This window comes from Cucurbita moschata, unplaced genomic scaffold (genome assembly GCF_002738365.1).
Source record: "Cucurbita moschata cultivar Rifu unplaced genomic scaffold, Cmos_1.0 Cmo_Scf00007, whole genome shotgun sequence".
In the NCBI taxonomy this organism is placed as follows: Eukaryota; Viridiplantae; Streptophyta; class Magnoliopsida; order Cucurbitales; family Cucurbitaceae; genus Cucurbita; species Cucurbita moschata.
In genome coordinates, this window is record NW_019268523.1 from 1,775,839 (window position 1) to 1,793,781 (window position 17,943).

General features: G+C 36.0%; 3 protein-coding genes across 7 annotated transcripts; 1 reads left to right on the plus strand and 2 right to left on the minus strand.

Moving 5' to 3' along the window:
• The first annotated feature begins 810 nt into the window (after positions 1 to 810).
• LOC111445597 (cystinosin homolog) lies at positions 811 to 4,705 on the plus strand. 3 transcript variants are annotated; one of them, XM_023084084.1, is made up of 9 exons: positions 811 to 913; positions 1,028 to 1,169; positions 1,255 to 1,387; positions 1,820 to 1,909; positions 2,013 to 2,137; positions 3,417 to 3,459; positions 3,785 to 3,902; positions 3,993 to 4,042; positions 4,280 to 4,705. In XM_023084084.1, exons 2-9 carry the CDS (start codon positions 1,051 to 1,053, stop codon positions 4,424 to 4,426), a joined length of 825 nt encoding a protein of 274 aa, XP_022939852.1. In that variant the 5' UTR covers positions 811 to 913; positions 1,028 to 1,050; the 3' UTR covers positions 4,427 to 4,705. The 3 variants fall into 3 exon arrangements, with proteins under 3 accessions (XP_022939852.1, XP_022939851.1, XP_022939850.1); XM_023084083.1 differs by having other exon boundaries at positions 815 to 913; positions 981 to 1,169; XM_023084082.1 differs by having other exon boundaries at positions 824 to 1,169.
• A 530-nt stretch (positions 4,706 to 5,235) lies between these two features.
• LOC111445659 (protein WVD2-like 7) lies at positions 5,236 to 8,452 on the minus strand. Of its 2 annotated transcripts, none has more exons than XM_023084179.1 (8): positions 8,190 to 8,452; positions 7,545 to 8,084; positions 7,116 to 7,466; positions 6,966 to 7,024; positions 6,793 to 6,868; positions 6,639 to 6,704; positions 6,447 to 6,551; positions 5,236 to 5,769 (listed from the first exon to the last, which is right to left on the minus strand). In XM_023084179.1, exons 1-8 carry the CDS (start codon positions 8,259 to 8,261, stop codon positions 5,560 to 5,562), a joined length of 1,479 nt encoding a protein of 492 aa, XP_022939947.1. In that variant the 5' UTR covers positions 8,262 to 8,452; the 3' UTR covers positions 5,236 to 5,559. The 2 variants fall into 2 exon arrangements, with proteins under 2 accessions (XP_022939947.1, XP_022939948.1); XM_023084180.1 differs by having other exon boundaries at positions 5,236 to 5,766; positions 8,190 to 8,451.
• A 4,270-nt stretch (positions 8,453 to 12,722) lies between these two features.
• LOC111444651 lies at positions 12,723 to 15,134 on the minus strand. Of its 2 annotated transcripts, none has more exons than XR_002710718.1 (2): positions 14,567 to 15,133; positions 12,723 to 13,237 (listed from the first exon to the last, which is right to left on the minus strand). XR_002710718.1 is itself a non-coding variant. In XM_023082617.1 (2 exons), exon 1 carries the CDS (start codon positions 14,893 to 14,895, stop codon positions 14,617 to 14,619), a length of 279 nt encoding a protein of 92 aa, XP_022938385.1. In that variant the 5' UTR covers positions 14,896 to 15,134; the 3' UTR covers positions 12,723 to 13,261; positions 14,591 to 14,616. The 2 variants fall into 2 exon arrangements, 1 of the variants encoding a protein (XP_022938385.1); XM_023082617.1 differs by having other exon boundaries at positions 12,723 to 13,261; positions 14,591 to 15,134.
• Between the last annotated feature and the right edge of the window lie 2,809 nt (positions 15,135 to 17,943).

Sequence of the window (17,943 nt, forward strand, 5' to 3'; positions counted from 1 at the left end):
ATTCTTTAATTTAATTTTTGGATTATTAGATTATGTAAATGATGTTTATGTCTTTATTCATGTTTATAATTCTACTTAGTCTATGACTTAAATTTAAGTCATCGACCCGTGAACCCATCATTGAGTTAACAAAAAAAAAAAAAAAAAAAAATTTGCNCTATGACTTAAATTTAAGTCATCGACCCGTGAACCCATCATTGAGTTAACAAAAAAAAAAAAAAAAAAACATTTGCAATGACAAAAAATTAGAGTTTAAGCTTTCATGTAGAAGAATTGGAATCAGTGATGACGATGGAGGAGAGGGTTAGATAGTAGGGGTGAGCGACAATAATGAATTGAGACTTGTTACTATTTGCTTGGTTCGAGGTATTTGATGTGCAAAGTTTGTTGAACGATGAACCAAAATGTGCAATGGGCGACTGTTGTCATGGCTTGACGGCTCATTAGAATAATTGAATGAGATACTTTAAAACACAATTAAGATCATTATCGAGTTTTAGCCTATTGAACGTCAAAACATTTACCCTCTAAAGAATATAAAAAAAAGTATGAAAATGATATGTGAGATCTCACGTCGATTGGAGGGGGGAATGAAACATTCATTGGAACGGTGTGGAAACCCATCGGGTAGTAGACGCATTTTAAAACTATGAGACTGACGACTGGTTTTTTTTTTTTTTTATTATTATTTTTTAATTTGATAAAATAGGGATAAGGTGCGCAAAACTATGGAAAGCACGAAATTAAATAATTAAGCGTATGAATGTGCCTTTCTTCACGGCTATATTCCATTTCTATTTTTTTTATTTATTAATATTTGAAGAAGAAAAAGAAAAAGAAGAAGAAAAAAAAGAAAGGACAGGAAAATTTGCGAGGGAAGAACTTCCCGGTGGAATCTCCCATTGATCAGGCGGTAACCATCCGCCTCGTCGTTTTCTCTGCTTCTGAATTTCATCATCGGCTAACGAATCGAATTTCAGGTTGCGACGATAAATTTCTCATTCTTCTTTGTTTCATCTGCCTTTAGCCGAAACAAGGAAACGAAGAAAAATGGCGTCGTGGAATTCGATTCCTCTCGAGATTACCTACGAAGTACTGGGATGGTTCGCCTTCGTTTCCTGGTCCATCAGTTTCTATCCTCAAGTCATCTTAAATTTCCGTAGGAAGAGGTACTTCTCGTTGATTTCCATTTGTTTATTCCATCCGCCTTCTTCTTCTTCTTCCTGATTTTTCATTGTTTTTTGTGTTATGTAGTGTCGTTGGACTGAATTTTGATTTCGTGCTGTTAAACTTGACTAAGCACTCGACATATTTGATATATAACGCCTCGCTTTACTTCAGCTCCGCTGTTCAGAAACAGTACTTTGAGAAGTATGGTTTCGATCAGGTTTTGGACTTCTTCGACTCTGCTTCCTTTTCCTTTTTGTTTTCTCGTTGTGTGTGATCGTGCGGTCATGTTTTGATGTTGGAATTAATTGTTGCATCGGTGGATATATCTCGCCTTTATTGCCGGTTTTATTGTGTTGAACTTAAAATTAACAAACATAATTTGCCTATAAAATCTGGATGTTTAAGTTTGGATTCAATGTCCTGCTACTTGGTGTGAATTTGTGTGTGTTAGTGTTTAACATCTCCACATGTTAGATGGAACTATTTCACATTGTAATCTCGATCTAGAACTGTGTTTGATACTGTAAATTTTTGTTAATTTCTTCTTACACGTTAGTATATTAACTACAGGTATTCCACTTCATTTGTTAATTTCTCCTTCTACCTTTGTATTTTCTGCTGATCTTGTTGATTTTCTTGGATCTTTCAGATGATACCTGTTGCTGCAAATGATGTTGCTTTCTCTATACACGCTGTTCTGTTGACGGCAATCACGTTGTTCCAAATTGTGATCTATGATGTTAGCCGTTTGGAATTCTTCTCTAAGTTTATATTTGTTCTATCCGCTGGTCTATTTAAAGATTGATTTTGCTAACATATATTAATTACTTTTACTTTTGCAGCGTGGAACTCAGATAGTTTCCAAAATATCGCTTACAATTGTGACTGTCGTATGGATATTTGCTGCAATTTGTTTCTTCATTGGTCTGTCTAGCCAGTCTTGGCTCTGGTTAATCTCCATATTCAAGTAAGGGGGTTCTTAAGAAGTTTCCTGAATGGTGATATTTTATTGGTTGACACTTTAAATCTTTGATCTATTATGTACTGAATCGGTCGAGTCAACACCTATGACAGGAATTCTATAATACCTTATAACTTATAAGGATGTGAAAAGCTACCACAAAATTTTAAAAAATCTGATTGGTGTTTGTCCTAGTACGTAAATTGTTGAATTTCTTTGCTACATAATAACTTCCCAAAAAGAGAGATTCTACATTTAAACACTTTTATTTGCAATATCCTAGCTATAGGTTTCTAGGAAAGCACGGGATACCTTTTCCTGTTATTCAACCAGATATAGTGGTGCAAGAATCAAGATTTGCTTCTTCAAACTCTTTTCGGCCATAAACTCTGGAAAATGTTTCTTTGATAATGACAGATTTTCCCCCTTTAAGAACTTTGATGATGACAGTTGAAGATGTCTTTTTAGGAAATTTCCCAGAGAGAAATTGTAGTGGCTTTGAGAATAGGTGGAAATGTAATGGTTAGATCCTAGAAAAGGTCATGTTTTGGGTTATTAGATGGACTTCTTTGATTGCATCCTTGTGTATTTATCTTCCTCTTGGATTCTATATTTTATTTGGATACGAAATGAAATCACTTCATTAATAGCTAGTAGAAGGACAGGTGCAATATCTGCTCTGCCAGAAACGGGGATGAATCTACACTAACCAAGTTGTATACTTATATAGTACATGAAATGAGGAAAAACCTTTGGATAAAGCACTGCAACTAGATCATACATGATGCGAGATAGTTCTTTGGGGGTTATCTTTTTTAATTCTGTCTTGGATGTATTGAAACTCCCATAAGCAGAAGATCCAAAAAAAAAAAAAAAAAGATCTTGTGGGTTAGTGAAACATCTCTCAAACTTGCAGATTGAGGCATATAGCTGACAGAAAGCTTACTCGAGCCAATTAGGGATCTCTTTGTTACTTCTATAGGTCTTTGTTGGGAGAATGTCTTGTCCTTCCACTTATGTTATACGTCTTTTTGATGGTTTGACATTGTTAAACAACTTCTATTTCCAACTTAATGGGTTATATATATATATATATATATATATATATATATATATATATATATTTTTTTTTTTTTTTTTTTTTTTTTTTTTTTTTTTTTTTTTTTTTTTTTTNTTTTTTTTTTTTTTTTTTTTTTTTTTTTTTTGGTCATTCAAATTGTGGCTTCATTGTAGAGAATCCCAAGTCTAGTTTGTCATTTAACCTCGAGTTCCTTAATTTTGGCAGCTCAATTCAAGTATTTATGACGGCTATTAAATACATACCTCAGGTGAGATTTTCTTGCTTGTTTAAATTTTGTTATAAAAAAAGACATTGACCCATCAGTCCACTACCAGAATACGTATGACCAAATTAGGTTGATTAGTTCATTCAAGGAATTGGCTTTAGCCCTTTGTGACTGTCCATCGTTGGGTCTGCCGAAAGTGGAAAACGGAAATTAATCAGCTTTAACTTGATTAAAAGTTTACATGAATAGGAGCAACAAATTATCATGCCTGAGCCTGTTATCTTTTGTCCAAGTAATTGCGTTCTTTCAGTTAAATTATAAGTGAATTTGGGTACGTTTTGATGCTTACTAATAACGCATTGTAAAGGCAATCATGAACTTTTTGCGGAAGAGCACTGATGGATTCAGCATTGGCAACATACTACTCGACTTTCTGGGTGGATTGGCAAATTACGCTCAGATGGCAGTGCAGTCCATAGATCAAAGTATGCTATCTTTGTCTTTGCCTTTTGGTTGTAGCGTCTGAAATTTTTTTGACCTGGGTTTTACATAAATTCAACTTCTTTTTCTTCCAGATTCATGGGTAAACTTTTATGGCAATATTGGGAAGACATTGCTCTCTTTGGTATGAATTCCTCTTTATTTCTATGATAAATGTTTAATACCCTTGGACGCTTAGAGCTGCAGAAATTTATAAATTAACCAAGCCCAAAACTTCTTGTTTAACAATGCAGTTGAGACCATTTCTATGCATTGAAAAAATAGAACGGAAAGATCTGTTAATCTCATTGATATCATCAGTCCAACAAAACCAAATTATTTACTTGATACTTATGAGTTGCTGTTGTTTAAATTTTTGCAGATAAGTATATTCTTTGATCTTCTATTCATGCTTCAACATTACGTACTATATCCTGGCAAGACGCCTGTTGTGTCTCAGAAAGCCGATGAAGAGAGCAGAGAGGCACTTATTGCGCCTCCGGATGGCTCACAGTCAGAAGGTGTATAAGGTTAGGTTTCTCTAATGTGTAGCCGAAAGGTGTTTGGTTGGAGTAAAAATTTGTCAATCATGGCATAAAAACGCATTGATTTATCAACTATTACGGATGAAACAAATTTCACTGAAGATTTCGATGTAAATATAAACATATTTAGTGGTGCGTGTTGAGGCGTTACCTAGGTCTTAATTGTTTATGTTGTGATGACATTGAAAATAAAAATAACCCCAGTGAGCTATATTTGGTAGCTGTAATTAATTAGAGTTGAAATATGAGTTGGGCTTGCAAAAGACAATAGCATGATATCTTTGTATTATCATATTATATGTTACTAATTGAGATTGAGAAAAGATAAAGCCAGTTTAATCTCAATTTTTTTTATCACAATTTCTTAACAATTTCTTATCGATGAATATATCTCTTTACTTGTATGATTTAGATGTCTCGTATTTCTTGAAAAAGCTATTCTATGGATGGAATTTGGTCTAGGAAAGGATAGAGCCATTAGGACCTAATTTCATTATTGGACTTAAGTCAATAAACTATCATAATACTTGTTAGAGAATGCCATAATTAAAAAACAAACACACCAAAAGATAAAAATTTTAAAATTTAAAAGATTAAGAGCTAACTCAACAATTACCTAGATAAAAATTGAAAATTTTTATATTTCCATTTAAGAGACAACCAAGATAATAAATAATAAATAATAATAATAATAAAAAAAAAAGAAACAGTTACAAATGGGCTTAAAAAAAAGGAGAGGCAAAACAGGGAAAATCTCTCGCACAACCCCTTCTATATAAAGTATAAGTTGCCGTGAAGTGGAATTCGTCGTGGAGGACATGATTATTTGGTGTTTGGTAGAAGAAAGACAGGCAAGCTAAGAGTAGAAGAGGCAGTAAATTGGGAACAGGCTAGTCTTTGTTGAATTCTGAAGAATAATGATAACTTCATAGCCCATCAAATCAATGTTCTTTACATATACCGACATTTTTATACAGTAGAGTTCATATCAAACAAGGCTTTGTTACATAAAGATTGACTGATATACCAGTAGAACAAAATGGATACACGTCGAGATCTGCATACCTCTCATGAATAAATGAAAATGGTTTTCATCAAGGAATCTGCTGCTTGACCTTCACTGCTGAATATTAGGAGATGTGTTCTCGTGAGCAGACATTAAAGTTCGTAGTGACAGAGAACGAGCCTTTCCCTGAACACTCTTATTCATGCTTCTGCTGCTTTTAACTGGAGGCATATACCCAGAATGGGGCATTGTGGTTTCTCCTGTTCTGGGACTAATCTTTCTTCCTACTTTTGGCGATGGGGTATGAGTCTTGGGAACCTGCTAAGGAAGAAAGGGGCAGAAACAATTATATCAATTCATTGCCTATTGTATTAGGCAATCAGCATGTGGGATTTTACTCTAAATTGTGCCAAATACGCAGCAAAATTGTAACCGCTAAGCCCACCAGCTAGCAGATATTGCTTTCTTTGAGCTTTCCCTTCCGGACTTTTCCTCAAGGTTTTAAAATGCGTCTGTTAGGTAGAGGTTTCCACACCTTTATAAGGAATGTTTCTTTCCCCTTTCCAACAACGTGGGATCTCACAATCCACACCCTTATAAGGAAAGCTTCGTTCTCCTTTCCAACCAATGTGGGGTCTTACAATCCATACTCTTATAAGGAATGATTTGTTCCCCTTTCCAACCAATGTGGGATCTCACAATCCACACTCTTATAATGCTTCGTTTCCCTTTTCAACCAATGTGGGATCTCACAATCCACACTCTTATAAGGAATGCTTCATTCCCCTTTCCCAACCAATGTGGGATCTCACAATCTATCCCTTTGGGGGTCCAACGTCATCGCTGGCACACCGTCCGAAACTTGGCTCTAATACCATTTGTAACAATCCAAGCCCACCGCTAGCAGATATTGTCTTTTTAGGTTTTAACACCTTTAAAAGGAATGTTTCGTTCTCCTCTCCAACTAATATGAAATCTCACAAAAATCCCTAGTTTACCTCGTTGTTCATCTGTGCTTTTCGCTCCCTGTAAAAATTGGGCAGTGGCCTAGCTTTGAAGCAGGAGCTTTGATGCAGTTTTATTACTTCTGTTTCGGTTTTCTCCTGCAGAAATGTTAGTCCGTTAAGTTGAGACTTACCATGTCAATAAGTCGGTTACAGTTCACTGAGTAAAATTCATGAAGAGATTACCTTTAGTTTTGTTTGAAGTTGCACCTTTTTTTGTGACTCATTTGTGTTGAACTTCTCTTCAAGTTTCTATAGTATTGAGGAGAAACAAGCAATCAGTTAGGTTTGTTATTGTATTTGAAAAAAGGCACATGACAAGAATGCAGCAAAAGCTTGCCTCCTTTCTTCTCGCTGCTCTTTCTTCGGTTCTCAAGCTGAAAGGTGTGAATGAAAATGGCGAGTACGATTTGTTTCTGCAATTATTACACAAGAATTTTGGTCAGCTCTCACTAAATGATAACATGTTGAGGCCTCTTAAGAGCAGCAGACAGACAGGAGAAAGGCTACAACCTTTTCTTTTCTGACCAGGGTGTTGTAGAAGGATGCTTATGGGGCACATTCTTCAACGCCTGCAGATCACCAAACATTACAGAAAGATTAAGAAGAAAATCTCCATACTCAAAAGATGCATTCCTAGACAGTAATGAAAAGTGTGGCAACCGTGTTCGGTGTTCTAAGAGGAGTTGAGCAATCTTTAGCTGGTTTTGAAGTATTGGACCCAACTCTTGAGCGTTCAATCTTTCTTATGACTGTTGAAGTTAGCTTGTTGAGCTCTCGAATGGGTGTAAAGTTCACTGCCATCCTAAGAGATTTAGGTGTAGACTTCCTTTTATCTGCAGACTCCATTACATGTTTGTTTGCTACTTGTTTTGGAGTCGAAGCTGGCGCAATTGGTTTGGCTGGCGTAGATGGGATCTTCGATGACCTATTGAACAACGGAAGCTTTGGGTATGAAGTAGCTGCTTTCTTCTTGCTAATGGTGGACGGGTGCTCCAAATTCTGGCGGGAACTCTGGAACAACAACACAAATAGTATCAGATAGCAAGAAAACTCGTAATATTTGAATGAACTCAACATTATTTTGAATACCTTAGGAAGAGATTTTTCCATCTGGGGTGTCCGAGTGAGCTCAACTTCAGTCAACCCACCATTCAAATCAACACCCTCAACCTTAACTTTCGGCTCAACCTTCTGAGGAATTTCGTCGAACACTTGGTGGGCAATGCCAGAATCAACTCCCTCAACCTCCCTGCTTCCAACTTTCTCCTCCTTAGGATCAGAACCGTCGCAACTGCCATGTTGCTCGACGCCGGCAGAGGACGGCATTGCGGTCTGCAGAGAAGCACAGGCACCAACATCATCGACAGTTTCAGTTTGTTGGACAGAGTTGGAAGACGCAGCAGCATTTTCTTGCTCGAGCAAGGCGGCAGCCCGCTGAGCAGCAATCTTCTTGTAATGTGCTTCAAAGAAAGCTTTCTTCTGAGCAACAGATCCAGGGCGAGAGAACTTCTCAGCTTCTTCAACGTAGCGATTGTGGGAAAAAGTGGACCATTTATCCCAAGCCAAAGACTCGGACATGAATCTCCCGAAGGAGACGGACTGGCCAAGAGCATGAATTGGATGATTGCCCTAAAAGAAACAGAGAGGAAGACAGAGAAGAAATGATTGAAATGGAATCCGAATTGAAACAAATTGTACAGAAATTACGAAGGGGAATGGTGGGGACTGACTGACCTCCATGGATTCATTAGGAAAACCTGAAGTATAAGAGAAAGGGTGCTGAATGAGGCAAGTTGAATCTGCCATGGAAGCTCCCAACTGCAAGAAACAAAAACAAAAGAAAAAAAAAAGAAACCCCAAGCTCGAGAAATGCTTGTATTATTGCATATGGGTTCTGGGTATTATTTTGTCATGTCGGAAACTGGAAAGCTTTCAAATTTTGAATTTCAAACAAGAGAAAAAGGTGCTCACCTGCAAGAGTAAAAAATAATATAAAAATATGCAAAAAGGAAGAACATGGTCCTGCAACTTTTTTTTATTTTATTTTATTTTATTATTATTATTATAATTTTATATACGTATAAATATATATGTTGTATGAAAGATTAATTTAGAGAAAGATCATAAGTTTATAATTAAGGAATACTATCTCCATTGATATAAGGCCTCTTGGGAGAAGCTAAAGCAAAGTCTAGAGAACTTATTTTCAAAGTGAACAATATGAATTCATAAGTAAGGTATGCTATCTCTGTTGGGATGAAACTTTTAAGTCTCGGTTGGATGAAATTTTTAAAGAATACTATATCTGTTGGGATGAAGCTTTTTGAAAAGTCTAAAGTAAAGTCATGAGAGCTTCAGAAATACTATCTCTGTTAGGATGAAACTTTTTGAGAAGTCTAAAACAAAGTCAGCTTCAAAGTGGACAATATCATATAGAGTCGTGTTCATTTAACAATATATATATTGAATTTTAAATCTGAAATAAATAAGTCAATGTCAATTAATGTAAGTTATATTTGGTTATAATTTTGTCCTTATCCTATGTTTGATTGTATTATTTAAAAACTATAAGTTTTTGCAAGAATTAAATATTGAGCTAACAAATTTAAATTAAGATGGAGAACTAAGCGATTTAATAACTAGTTTTGACGGGAAGATTATAAAATTTATAAATTATAACTTAATTTTTTTTTTAATATTTTAAATAGGTGATAAGATGGAGAATAAATTAATAAATAGTTTTGACTGGTAGATTATGAAAATGGTAATTATGTTTACCATTTCTTAAGAAATTACATGAAAATTCAGCCAAATAATTAATTGCAAATAATGAAAAACAAAATTAATTTTTTAAGACAAATATAAAATTAAAATAATTATTAATATTACTTTAATCGGGAATGGGTCCATTGGGTGGAGATACCCGATTTCAACGGCCAAATTTTGTTGGTGAATTTAAATTTAAAGTGCCCTAACGGCTTAACTCAACCTAACAAACAAAAAAAAGTTTATTATTAAAATACTGTAGCTTTTAATCCACGTAGGCGTACTTTAGTGAAGAGAGAGACATATTTTTATTTATTGTAGAAACAAAAATGCTTTAAATATTTTTAAAAATATGAAGCACTCTTATCTATTCACTGAATAATAATAAAATATCTAAAATTCAAAATTTATATATATATATATATATATATATATTATATTTTATGGAATCAATTTTGACCTAATTAATTTAAAATTTCTTTATAATAATTTTCAAGTTTATTATTGAAATAGAGAATAAATTTCAAAAACAGCTACAAAATTATTATTTTTTTAAATAGTAATTTTTTAATTTATTTATATTCTTTGGTGTTATTTATATTATTTATATTCTCGATTATATGGGGTAAATGCACGCCTTTTCGGAGGATAAAAGCCCATCAATAAATCAGATGGTTGCGTACATGAATGCTATTGAGTGAAGCCTAAGGAGAGTTATTTTTTCTTCGTGCAGTAATTCTCAAACGACAAACTTCTAATCTTCGAGATAGTAATTAACATCTTATTTACAAATTTGAGAAGTTAAATATGCAACAGTGAAAACTTTTAATATACTCGATTTGAACCGAACCGAGCTACAATAGTGGTAAGTAAGAAATCCTTATCCCAAAGAAAGAGAAAGAGAGTGTATGGTAGTTGAGGGTAGGGAAGGAATGGAATTGGATGAACAACCGGTGGTTAGGAATTAGGAGCTTACATTATTCTTGATTGAGACCTCGTATTTGTTTGGTAATGGTAATAATGGTAATAATGGTTAGAAATGTCCATTTTATCGGCCCGAACAAGATTCTCTGTTTAAACCGAAAATGGAGTGAGAGAGAACATTTTTCCCATAAATGAGACTCGGGACAAGCTGCTCCACCTCACTTAATATAAATATATTTTCAACACACATATATATATACACACACATTTTTTTGCTATATTAAAAAAATTAATTAATTAGTTCGAGACTCTCACGGGAATATTTAAACTAAAAGTTATATTATAATATTAAATTGAGAATTTTACGGAGATATATAATGTAATAAGTGGTGAAGATGGGGTCGAGAAAGACTTCCCCGCCTCTACCCCTCCCCATAGATATCTCTGCCCACGACAAAAAAATAAATAAATAAATAAATAAATAAAGCACATATTTTATAAATGGAATATTATTTTTTAATGATAATGGAACTTAGGTCAAATGAGAGCACCCATTTTGATGGAAATAAAGGGAGGAATTTATTCTACTCCAATTTAAATAATATAATTTTTTTTTAATTAAAAATATAATATTATGATTTGATCGCCAGCCGCATTAATTTTCATGATTTTACTTTTAATTTTCACAAGCTAAGCTCGAGATGATGACAATACACCATTAAATGTATGTTCTCTACCATAGTTATATTTGATATCACAAATTAATAAATCGACTACAACGACACGTAGTTGTTGGGCTAAATTGGTTAGGCCAATATATCGTTCTAGTGTAGGTATAAATTCACCCAAAATTAATTAATATAAGAAAATAATTTTTATTTTATTTTATTTTAGACTTCCACTAAGTCAAAATTCGGTAATCATTTTCCATATCTTTTTTCCAATAACTATAAATATTTATTTAGTGTAAACTTTAACTATTTTTTTATTTTATTTTATAAATTTTAAAAATATATTATTTGATTCCCATTTGTGTCCAACATCCATGTGCATGTTAAACAATTCAGACAAAATAATGAAAAATAGCTCAAATTATTTTTTTTATAGCTCAAAATATAATAAATCTAAATTTTAAACGACTAAAATAAATACTTTAAAACTGCGAACAAGCTCTCTGTCTCTCGAACTCCACCACATGTTGGAATTGAGTGCTTGATTGATCGTTGACTATCTAACACGCAATTAATCCCTATGCTTGTTGGTTGATCAGATCTTTGAGTTAAGGTTAACTGATCAGCTGGGTTGAGTTGACTAGACATGCAGTATTAGTTCGTTGGCGAAGATAGCTCGATGCAAAGTCGAACTTTCCTCTTCGAAATGGCCGATTAAAGAAAAAACTCGAAAGAAATTTGTTCATTTTACATCGACGACCCGATTTTTTTTATTTTTTTTAATTATATCTAACATAATTTTTAATGTATAAACAAAAAAAAACAATAATTTGAGAAAAAATGAAGCATTAAATTTATGAATTTTATAAATAAACGAGATAAATGTGCGGCGAATCAAAAAAGTAGGTCCAAGTGGTCCATAATAAGATCAAAAAGGTCGGCCCATTTGAGAGGGTAAAACAGTAATTCAGACTCCTCCAAATTACTTTTACTATTTACCCGTCTACAATGGAAGTTACCGTTTCTTTCTGTACCGTACTCGTAACATATAAAATATCACATCAAATATGTAGTTTTATTCACAAGATATGCTAATTATTGGTTTAATAAACTATACTTTTTATATTTAATTCACACAAACAATCAAATAATGTAATATTATAATAATTTTGTTTACCATATAAATAATATATTTTATTAATTATTGGAAGATGATGTTGAATATGCTTAATGATAATATATATATATATATATATATCCACAAGTTTCCATTTTTATAAGTTTTATTTTAACTTTTTCAAGTTGAAAAATTGTTTAAAAATAAGGTGATCCCGGCTTTTGATGATATGTAGGGGCTAAAACGGACAATATCTACTAACAATTGGCTTGGACGGTTGCGAATGATATTAGAGCCAAACATTGGATGGTGTGCCAATAAGAGCGCTAGACGCTGAAGTACGTGAATTGTGAGATCGTACATTGATTGAAACCAAGAAAAAAATATTGGTTATAAAGGTGTGGAAACCTCGTAACGAACCAAAGCGAATCTCCTATGAAGCAATGTTTTCTTTCGGACCTGTGGACTAATTGATACGAAGTAGTTTGGGGTTTGGGGTTGGGCCTTGGAGAATTGAATGCAAGGAGGAGCTCCTCAGCTTGTGTTCCCACACCCCACGTTGATCCATGTTGTTCGAAGACTCTGTTTTTTATAATATACATAATACATTTATTGTTGCATCGGTAAGTCATTACGCAATTGGAACAAAGTTGATTAATTAATTGTTTGGTGTCAGACAAGCACACTGCATCCATAAAATACTCACCTCCCTAATTCCCTAATCTTCTCTCTCCTTCACAACAAACTCTTTTCTTCATCATCATCATCATATCATCACCGTCATCGAGAGAGAAACAGAGCTCTGAGAGAGACCCATCATTCAATTCAATCATAAAAAATGGAACTGCCTTCACTTTTACTTTCTCATTATCAACACCCAAATTAATTGCATCTCTGTTTCCTTTTAACATCACAAAGATTCACAATACAATCCAACCCTCTTTGATCTGATTCTCTTACTCTGTTTTTCTTGCTCTGTTTCTCATACAACAGTGAAAAGTTACAACAAACAGTGACCGACCGTCCAGATTCAGGGGGCAAAAACAGAGACATGAAACAGGGGAAAAACAGAGCAAAACACAAAAAATAGCAAGTAAATATCCTCAGACGATCGGACTTCTTCATCGATCTCGCCCAAGATTAAGAGCTTTTTTGAGAGATTTAGCACCCAACGGCTTACCTCTGAAAAGGGTTCATCGTGTTTCCTCCATCCCCATCTTCTCGCCTGTATCTGGGAGTTGCTCTGTTTCTGGCGCTGCTTACTCTGAACCAGACACATCGGGTCAAAAGAGGGAAATTTCAATGTTTCTCAGTTGGGTTTGTGAGATTTAAGNATATTTTATTAATTATTGGAAGATGATGTTGAATATGCTTAATGATAATATATATATATATATATATATCCACAAGTTTCCATTTTTATAAGTTTTATTTTAACTTTTTCAAGTTGAAAAATTGTTTAAAAATAAGGTGATCCCGGCTTTTGATGATATGTAGGGGCTAAAACGGACAAGTTGAAAAATTGTTTAAAAATAAGGTGATCCCGGCTTTTGATGATATGTAGGGGCTAAAACGGACAATATCTACTAACAATTGGCTTGGACGGTTGCGAATGATATTAGAGCCAAACATTGGATGGTGTGCCAATAAGAGCGCTAGACGCTGAAGTACGTGAATTGTGAGATCGTACATTGATTGAAACCAAGAAAAAAATATTGGTTATAAAGGTGTGGAAACCTCGTAACGAACCAAAGCGAATCTCCTATGAAGCAATGTTTTCTTTCGGACCTGTGGACTAATTGATACGAAGTAGTTTGGGGTTTGGGGTTGGGCCTTGGAGAATTGAATGCAAGGAGGAGCTCCTCAGCTTGTGTTCCCACACCCCACGTTGATCCATGTTGTTCGAAGACTCTGTTTTTTATAATATACATAATACATTTATTGTTGCATCGGTAAGTCATTACGCAATTGGAACAAAGTTGATTAATTAATTGTTTGGTGTCAGACAAGCACACTGCATCCATAAAATACTCACCTCCCTAATTCCCTAATCTTCTCTCTCCTTCACAACAAACTCTTTTCTTCATCATCATCATCATATCATCACCGTCATCGAGAGAGAAACAGAGCTCTGAGAGAGACCCATCATTCAATTCAATCATAAAAAATGGAACTGCCTTCACTTTTACTTTCTCATTATCAACACCCAAATTAATTGCATCTCTGTTTCCTTTTAACATCACAAAGATTCACAATACAATCCAACCCTCTTTGATCTGATTCTCTTACTCTGTTTTTCTTGCTCTGTTTCTCATACAACAGTGAAAAGTTACAACAAACAGTGACCGACCGTCCAGATTCAGGGGGCAAAAACAGAGACATGAAACAGGGGAAAAACAGAGCAAAACACAAAAAATAGCAAGTAAATATCCTCAGACGATCGGACTTCTTCATCGATCTCGCCCAAGATTAAGAGCTTTTTTGAGAGATTTAGCACCCAACGGCTTACCTCTGAAAAGGGTTCATCGTGTTTCCTCCATCCCCATCTTCTCGCCTGTATCTGGGAGTTGCTCTGTTTCTGGCGCTGCTTACTCTGAACCAGACACATCGGGTCAAAAGAGGGAAATTTCAATGTTTCTCAGTTGGGTTTGTGAGATTTAAGAAATTCTCCATGTGGATAGCTTCAAGAATCGGTGTAATCGTGCCAGCAGATGAGCATGGTGACGCATCGTCTCATGATGTAGAATCGAGCCCTCTGTTGTTCGACCAATCTAGCGCACTTTCTAGTAAAAGAGCACCTTCTGTGAGAGGAGGTTTTGATGAGAGGGAATGATGAGGAGCGGGTTCTGGTCAACCCCTCTTTCTTGGACGTCTTCCATTTGTCATCGAAGTAGAAAGAGGGATCGGTGGCAGTAGCAGTAGCAGTAGAAGCAGTTGCAGTAGCACCGACCAGGGAAGCCATGGATGAAGAAGCTTACACCCTTTTTCTCTCTCACACACACACAACTCGTGTGTGTTTTCTGTGAGAACAAGATGGGAGGATGGGGTTTGAGAGGTTGAAGGAGAGAGAAAAGGGAGGTGAGAAGGAACCTGGGGAAAGGGTTGTGGTTAGTAGTATTTATAAAGCATTTGAAAACAGAGTAGAGAACAAAGAAACAATGGCTGTGGAAAGGATGGGACCAAAAGCTCAGTGAATTAAGAAATGAACTACATATTTAGGGTACGGAAGCCTCACTCTAATAGGCACTTTTTAAAGTCATGAGGCCAAAGTGGACAATATCTACTAGTAATGTATGAGAATTAAAATGGGACCTGCGGGACTTTAAGCTCGAGGGATAATCGGAGATCTTTTACTTCACATAAGCCTACAAAACCGCTTTTAAATATAAAGTTAAACCAAAAGTTGAGTTTATAAACTTTCCTCATCACTATACTAAGAGAGTTCAATAATTGAAGAGTGTATTTGTCTGTTTTTTTTTTTCTTTTCCTTCAAAGATCAACATGACGTTATGACAACACATCAATTTGTTTCCATTCGAATCTAGAATTTTCCAACTACTTCAAGAAAGCATTTCCTTTTCACTGTTTCCTTTTTACCCATCTTTTATACTGTCCTTTGAAGCAGTAAAAAAATATGCTAGGGGAGATCGTGGCCCTTGTGCAGCTATCCAAGGATTGAGGGGCATGTGCCCTTAATTTGCTACTGTCCTTACAGCCTTGGCACTTATTTCATATCATTTATAACCAATTTGGTTCATATTCGGTAGAAAAACGAGATGTTTTCTATATGAAAGAGGCCTTGTATTTGTCTTTTCACACGTACCCTCTTGAATTATTGCTTTCGAAAGGACATCTCCGTCTCTTCCAACCCGGTGTCGTGTTCGAGTCAATTTGGGAGCGGTATTGAATATGAGGATGATTGTGACATAGTTACGTTGAAGATTTTAATCTCGACCCATAAGTCATTTGATAATTTAGACTTCTCCTAGAATTAAAATGGGACAGGCTGTTGAGTTGAGCTAAACACTCATAAGCAGGGTTGGCCCAGTTCCACAAAATTATTGGAAAGTCCAAGAAAAAGGCAATAATTTAGTGAGGTGTGAAGGTGAAGAAGACCTGGAAATGGGTCTGTGTTGGTGCAGTGAAGGAACCCACCGACCCGCATAAATCAGTGTTGCTATGCAACTGCCTGCACTGAACCCACCCAGGCCTTTCCATCCTTTTTAAGCTCAGCTCAGACCTCACTCAGTCACTTGCCTTTATGCAGCGCACGGGCTCGTCCACCGGACATTAAAAAAATTGTGAAAAAGCTCATCTTTTTTCCCTTTTTTGGGTGCTAAATCTTCACAAAATCCCAAGTACCTTGGGTTTCAAAATTGGGGAATCATTCAGTTTGATGTGATTGTACGAAATCATGGTGTGTCGAGTTCATGGATACTCAAAGATGTGGGCTTTCTGTGAGGCTCCTCATGAAGTGGGTACCCATTGTTCTAATAATCGTTTCATGAGTTTGTAATTGTCGCATAGTGGTGCAGGCAGCCCAACAATCTTGAAGTCCAAGCCCAATTTCTAGTTGCTTAACCAGCTCCCTAACCCCGCTGCCGCTCATTGCTCCGAAAACCTCTGAAATCTACGGCTGTGGGGGCAGAGATGGGGCTTGGAATTCTAAGATCCATTGTCCGACCCCTAACGAGGATCGCCACTTCCCGACCACCATGTCCGGTCACTTCCACTTCCGCGAAACTGGGGTTTCATGTCCCTTCAACTCAAGCTCCTTGGTCGTTCCAAATTGGGAACCATTTCCACAGTTTGACCGACACTCGGTTTCCGAAGAGACGGCCCAGTGATAAAGCTCCTTGTTCTTTGAATTGGATGTTTGATTCCATGAATTAATGGTTTCAAATGCTTTGTTTTCTGAATGGCAGGGCCATATGCTTGGGTTCAATATACCCCTGGTGACCCAATTCTTCCCAATCAACCGAATGAAGGGAGCATTTATTCTGGTTCGTATGTTATGATATAATCAACTTTGAAGCATTGTTTTGGTGACTTTTCTCTTCTTTACTGGCTTCATAGCTCCATAACCATTGCTGTGCTTTGCTGTTCTATTATAAACTGTCTAGTGAACTGCACATTGTGGTATGCTAGGTGGATGTCCCACGTTTTAAAGTCTTAAGGGGAAAAGCCTAAAGAGGATAATATCTGCTAGCGGTGGATTTGGGGCGTTACAAATGGTATCAGAGTCAGACACTGAATGATGTGCTAGCCTTCTCGCTGTTCCCCAAAGGGGTAGACACGAGGCGGTATGCCAGTAAAGACGCTGGCCCTAAAAGGGGTGGATTGTGATGTCCTATGTTGGTTTGGGAAGAGAACAAACCTCCTTTATAAGGGTGTGGAAACCTTCCACTAGTAGATGCGTTTTGAAGCTTTGAGGGGAAGCCCGAAAGGGAAAGTCCAAAGAGGACAATATATGCCAATGGTGGAACTGGGGTGTTACACTAGCTGAATACATATAAATCATGACTTGAATAGGTTATTCTCACGGCTGCAAATAGGCCCGGGAGAGGTTTTCACCCATTTATAAAGAATGTTCGCTCCCCCTCTAACTAACGTGGGATCTCACAGTCCACCTCAAGGAGAGGTTTTCACACTCTTGTAAAGAATGATTCGTTTCACTCTCCAACCAATGTGGGATCTCACAATCTACCTCCTTTGAGGCTCAGCTCTACTCTCCTTGATACTATTTATAACAATCTAAACCCACAGTTAGTAGATATTGTCCTCTTTGTACTTTCCCTTCTAACCTTCTCCTTAAGGTTTTAAAACGCGCATGTTAGGGAAAGGTTTTCACATCCTTAAAACGTTTAGTTCCCTTCTCCAATCAAAGTGGGATCTCACAATTCAACACTAGCGTTTTAGAAGATATTTGGAGAAGTGGGAGGGCTTGAAAGGCTGAAATTGTGGAAGCTTGTAACGGGATTTGCTAATGTGCGTATAACTTAGTTAGTTA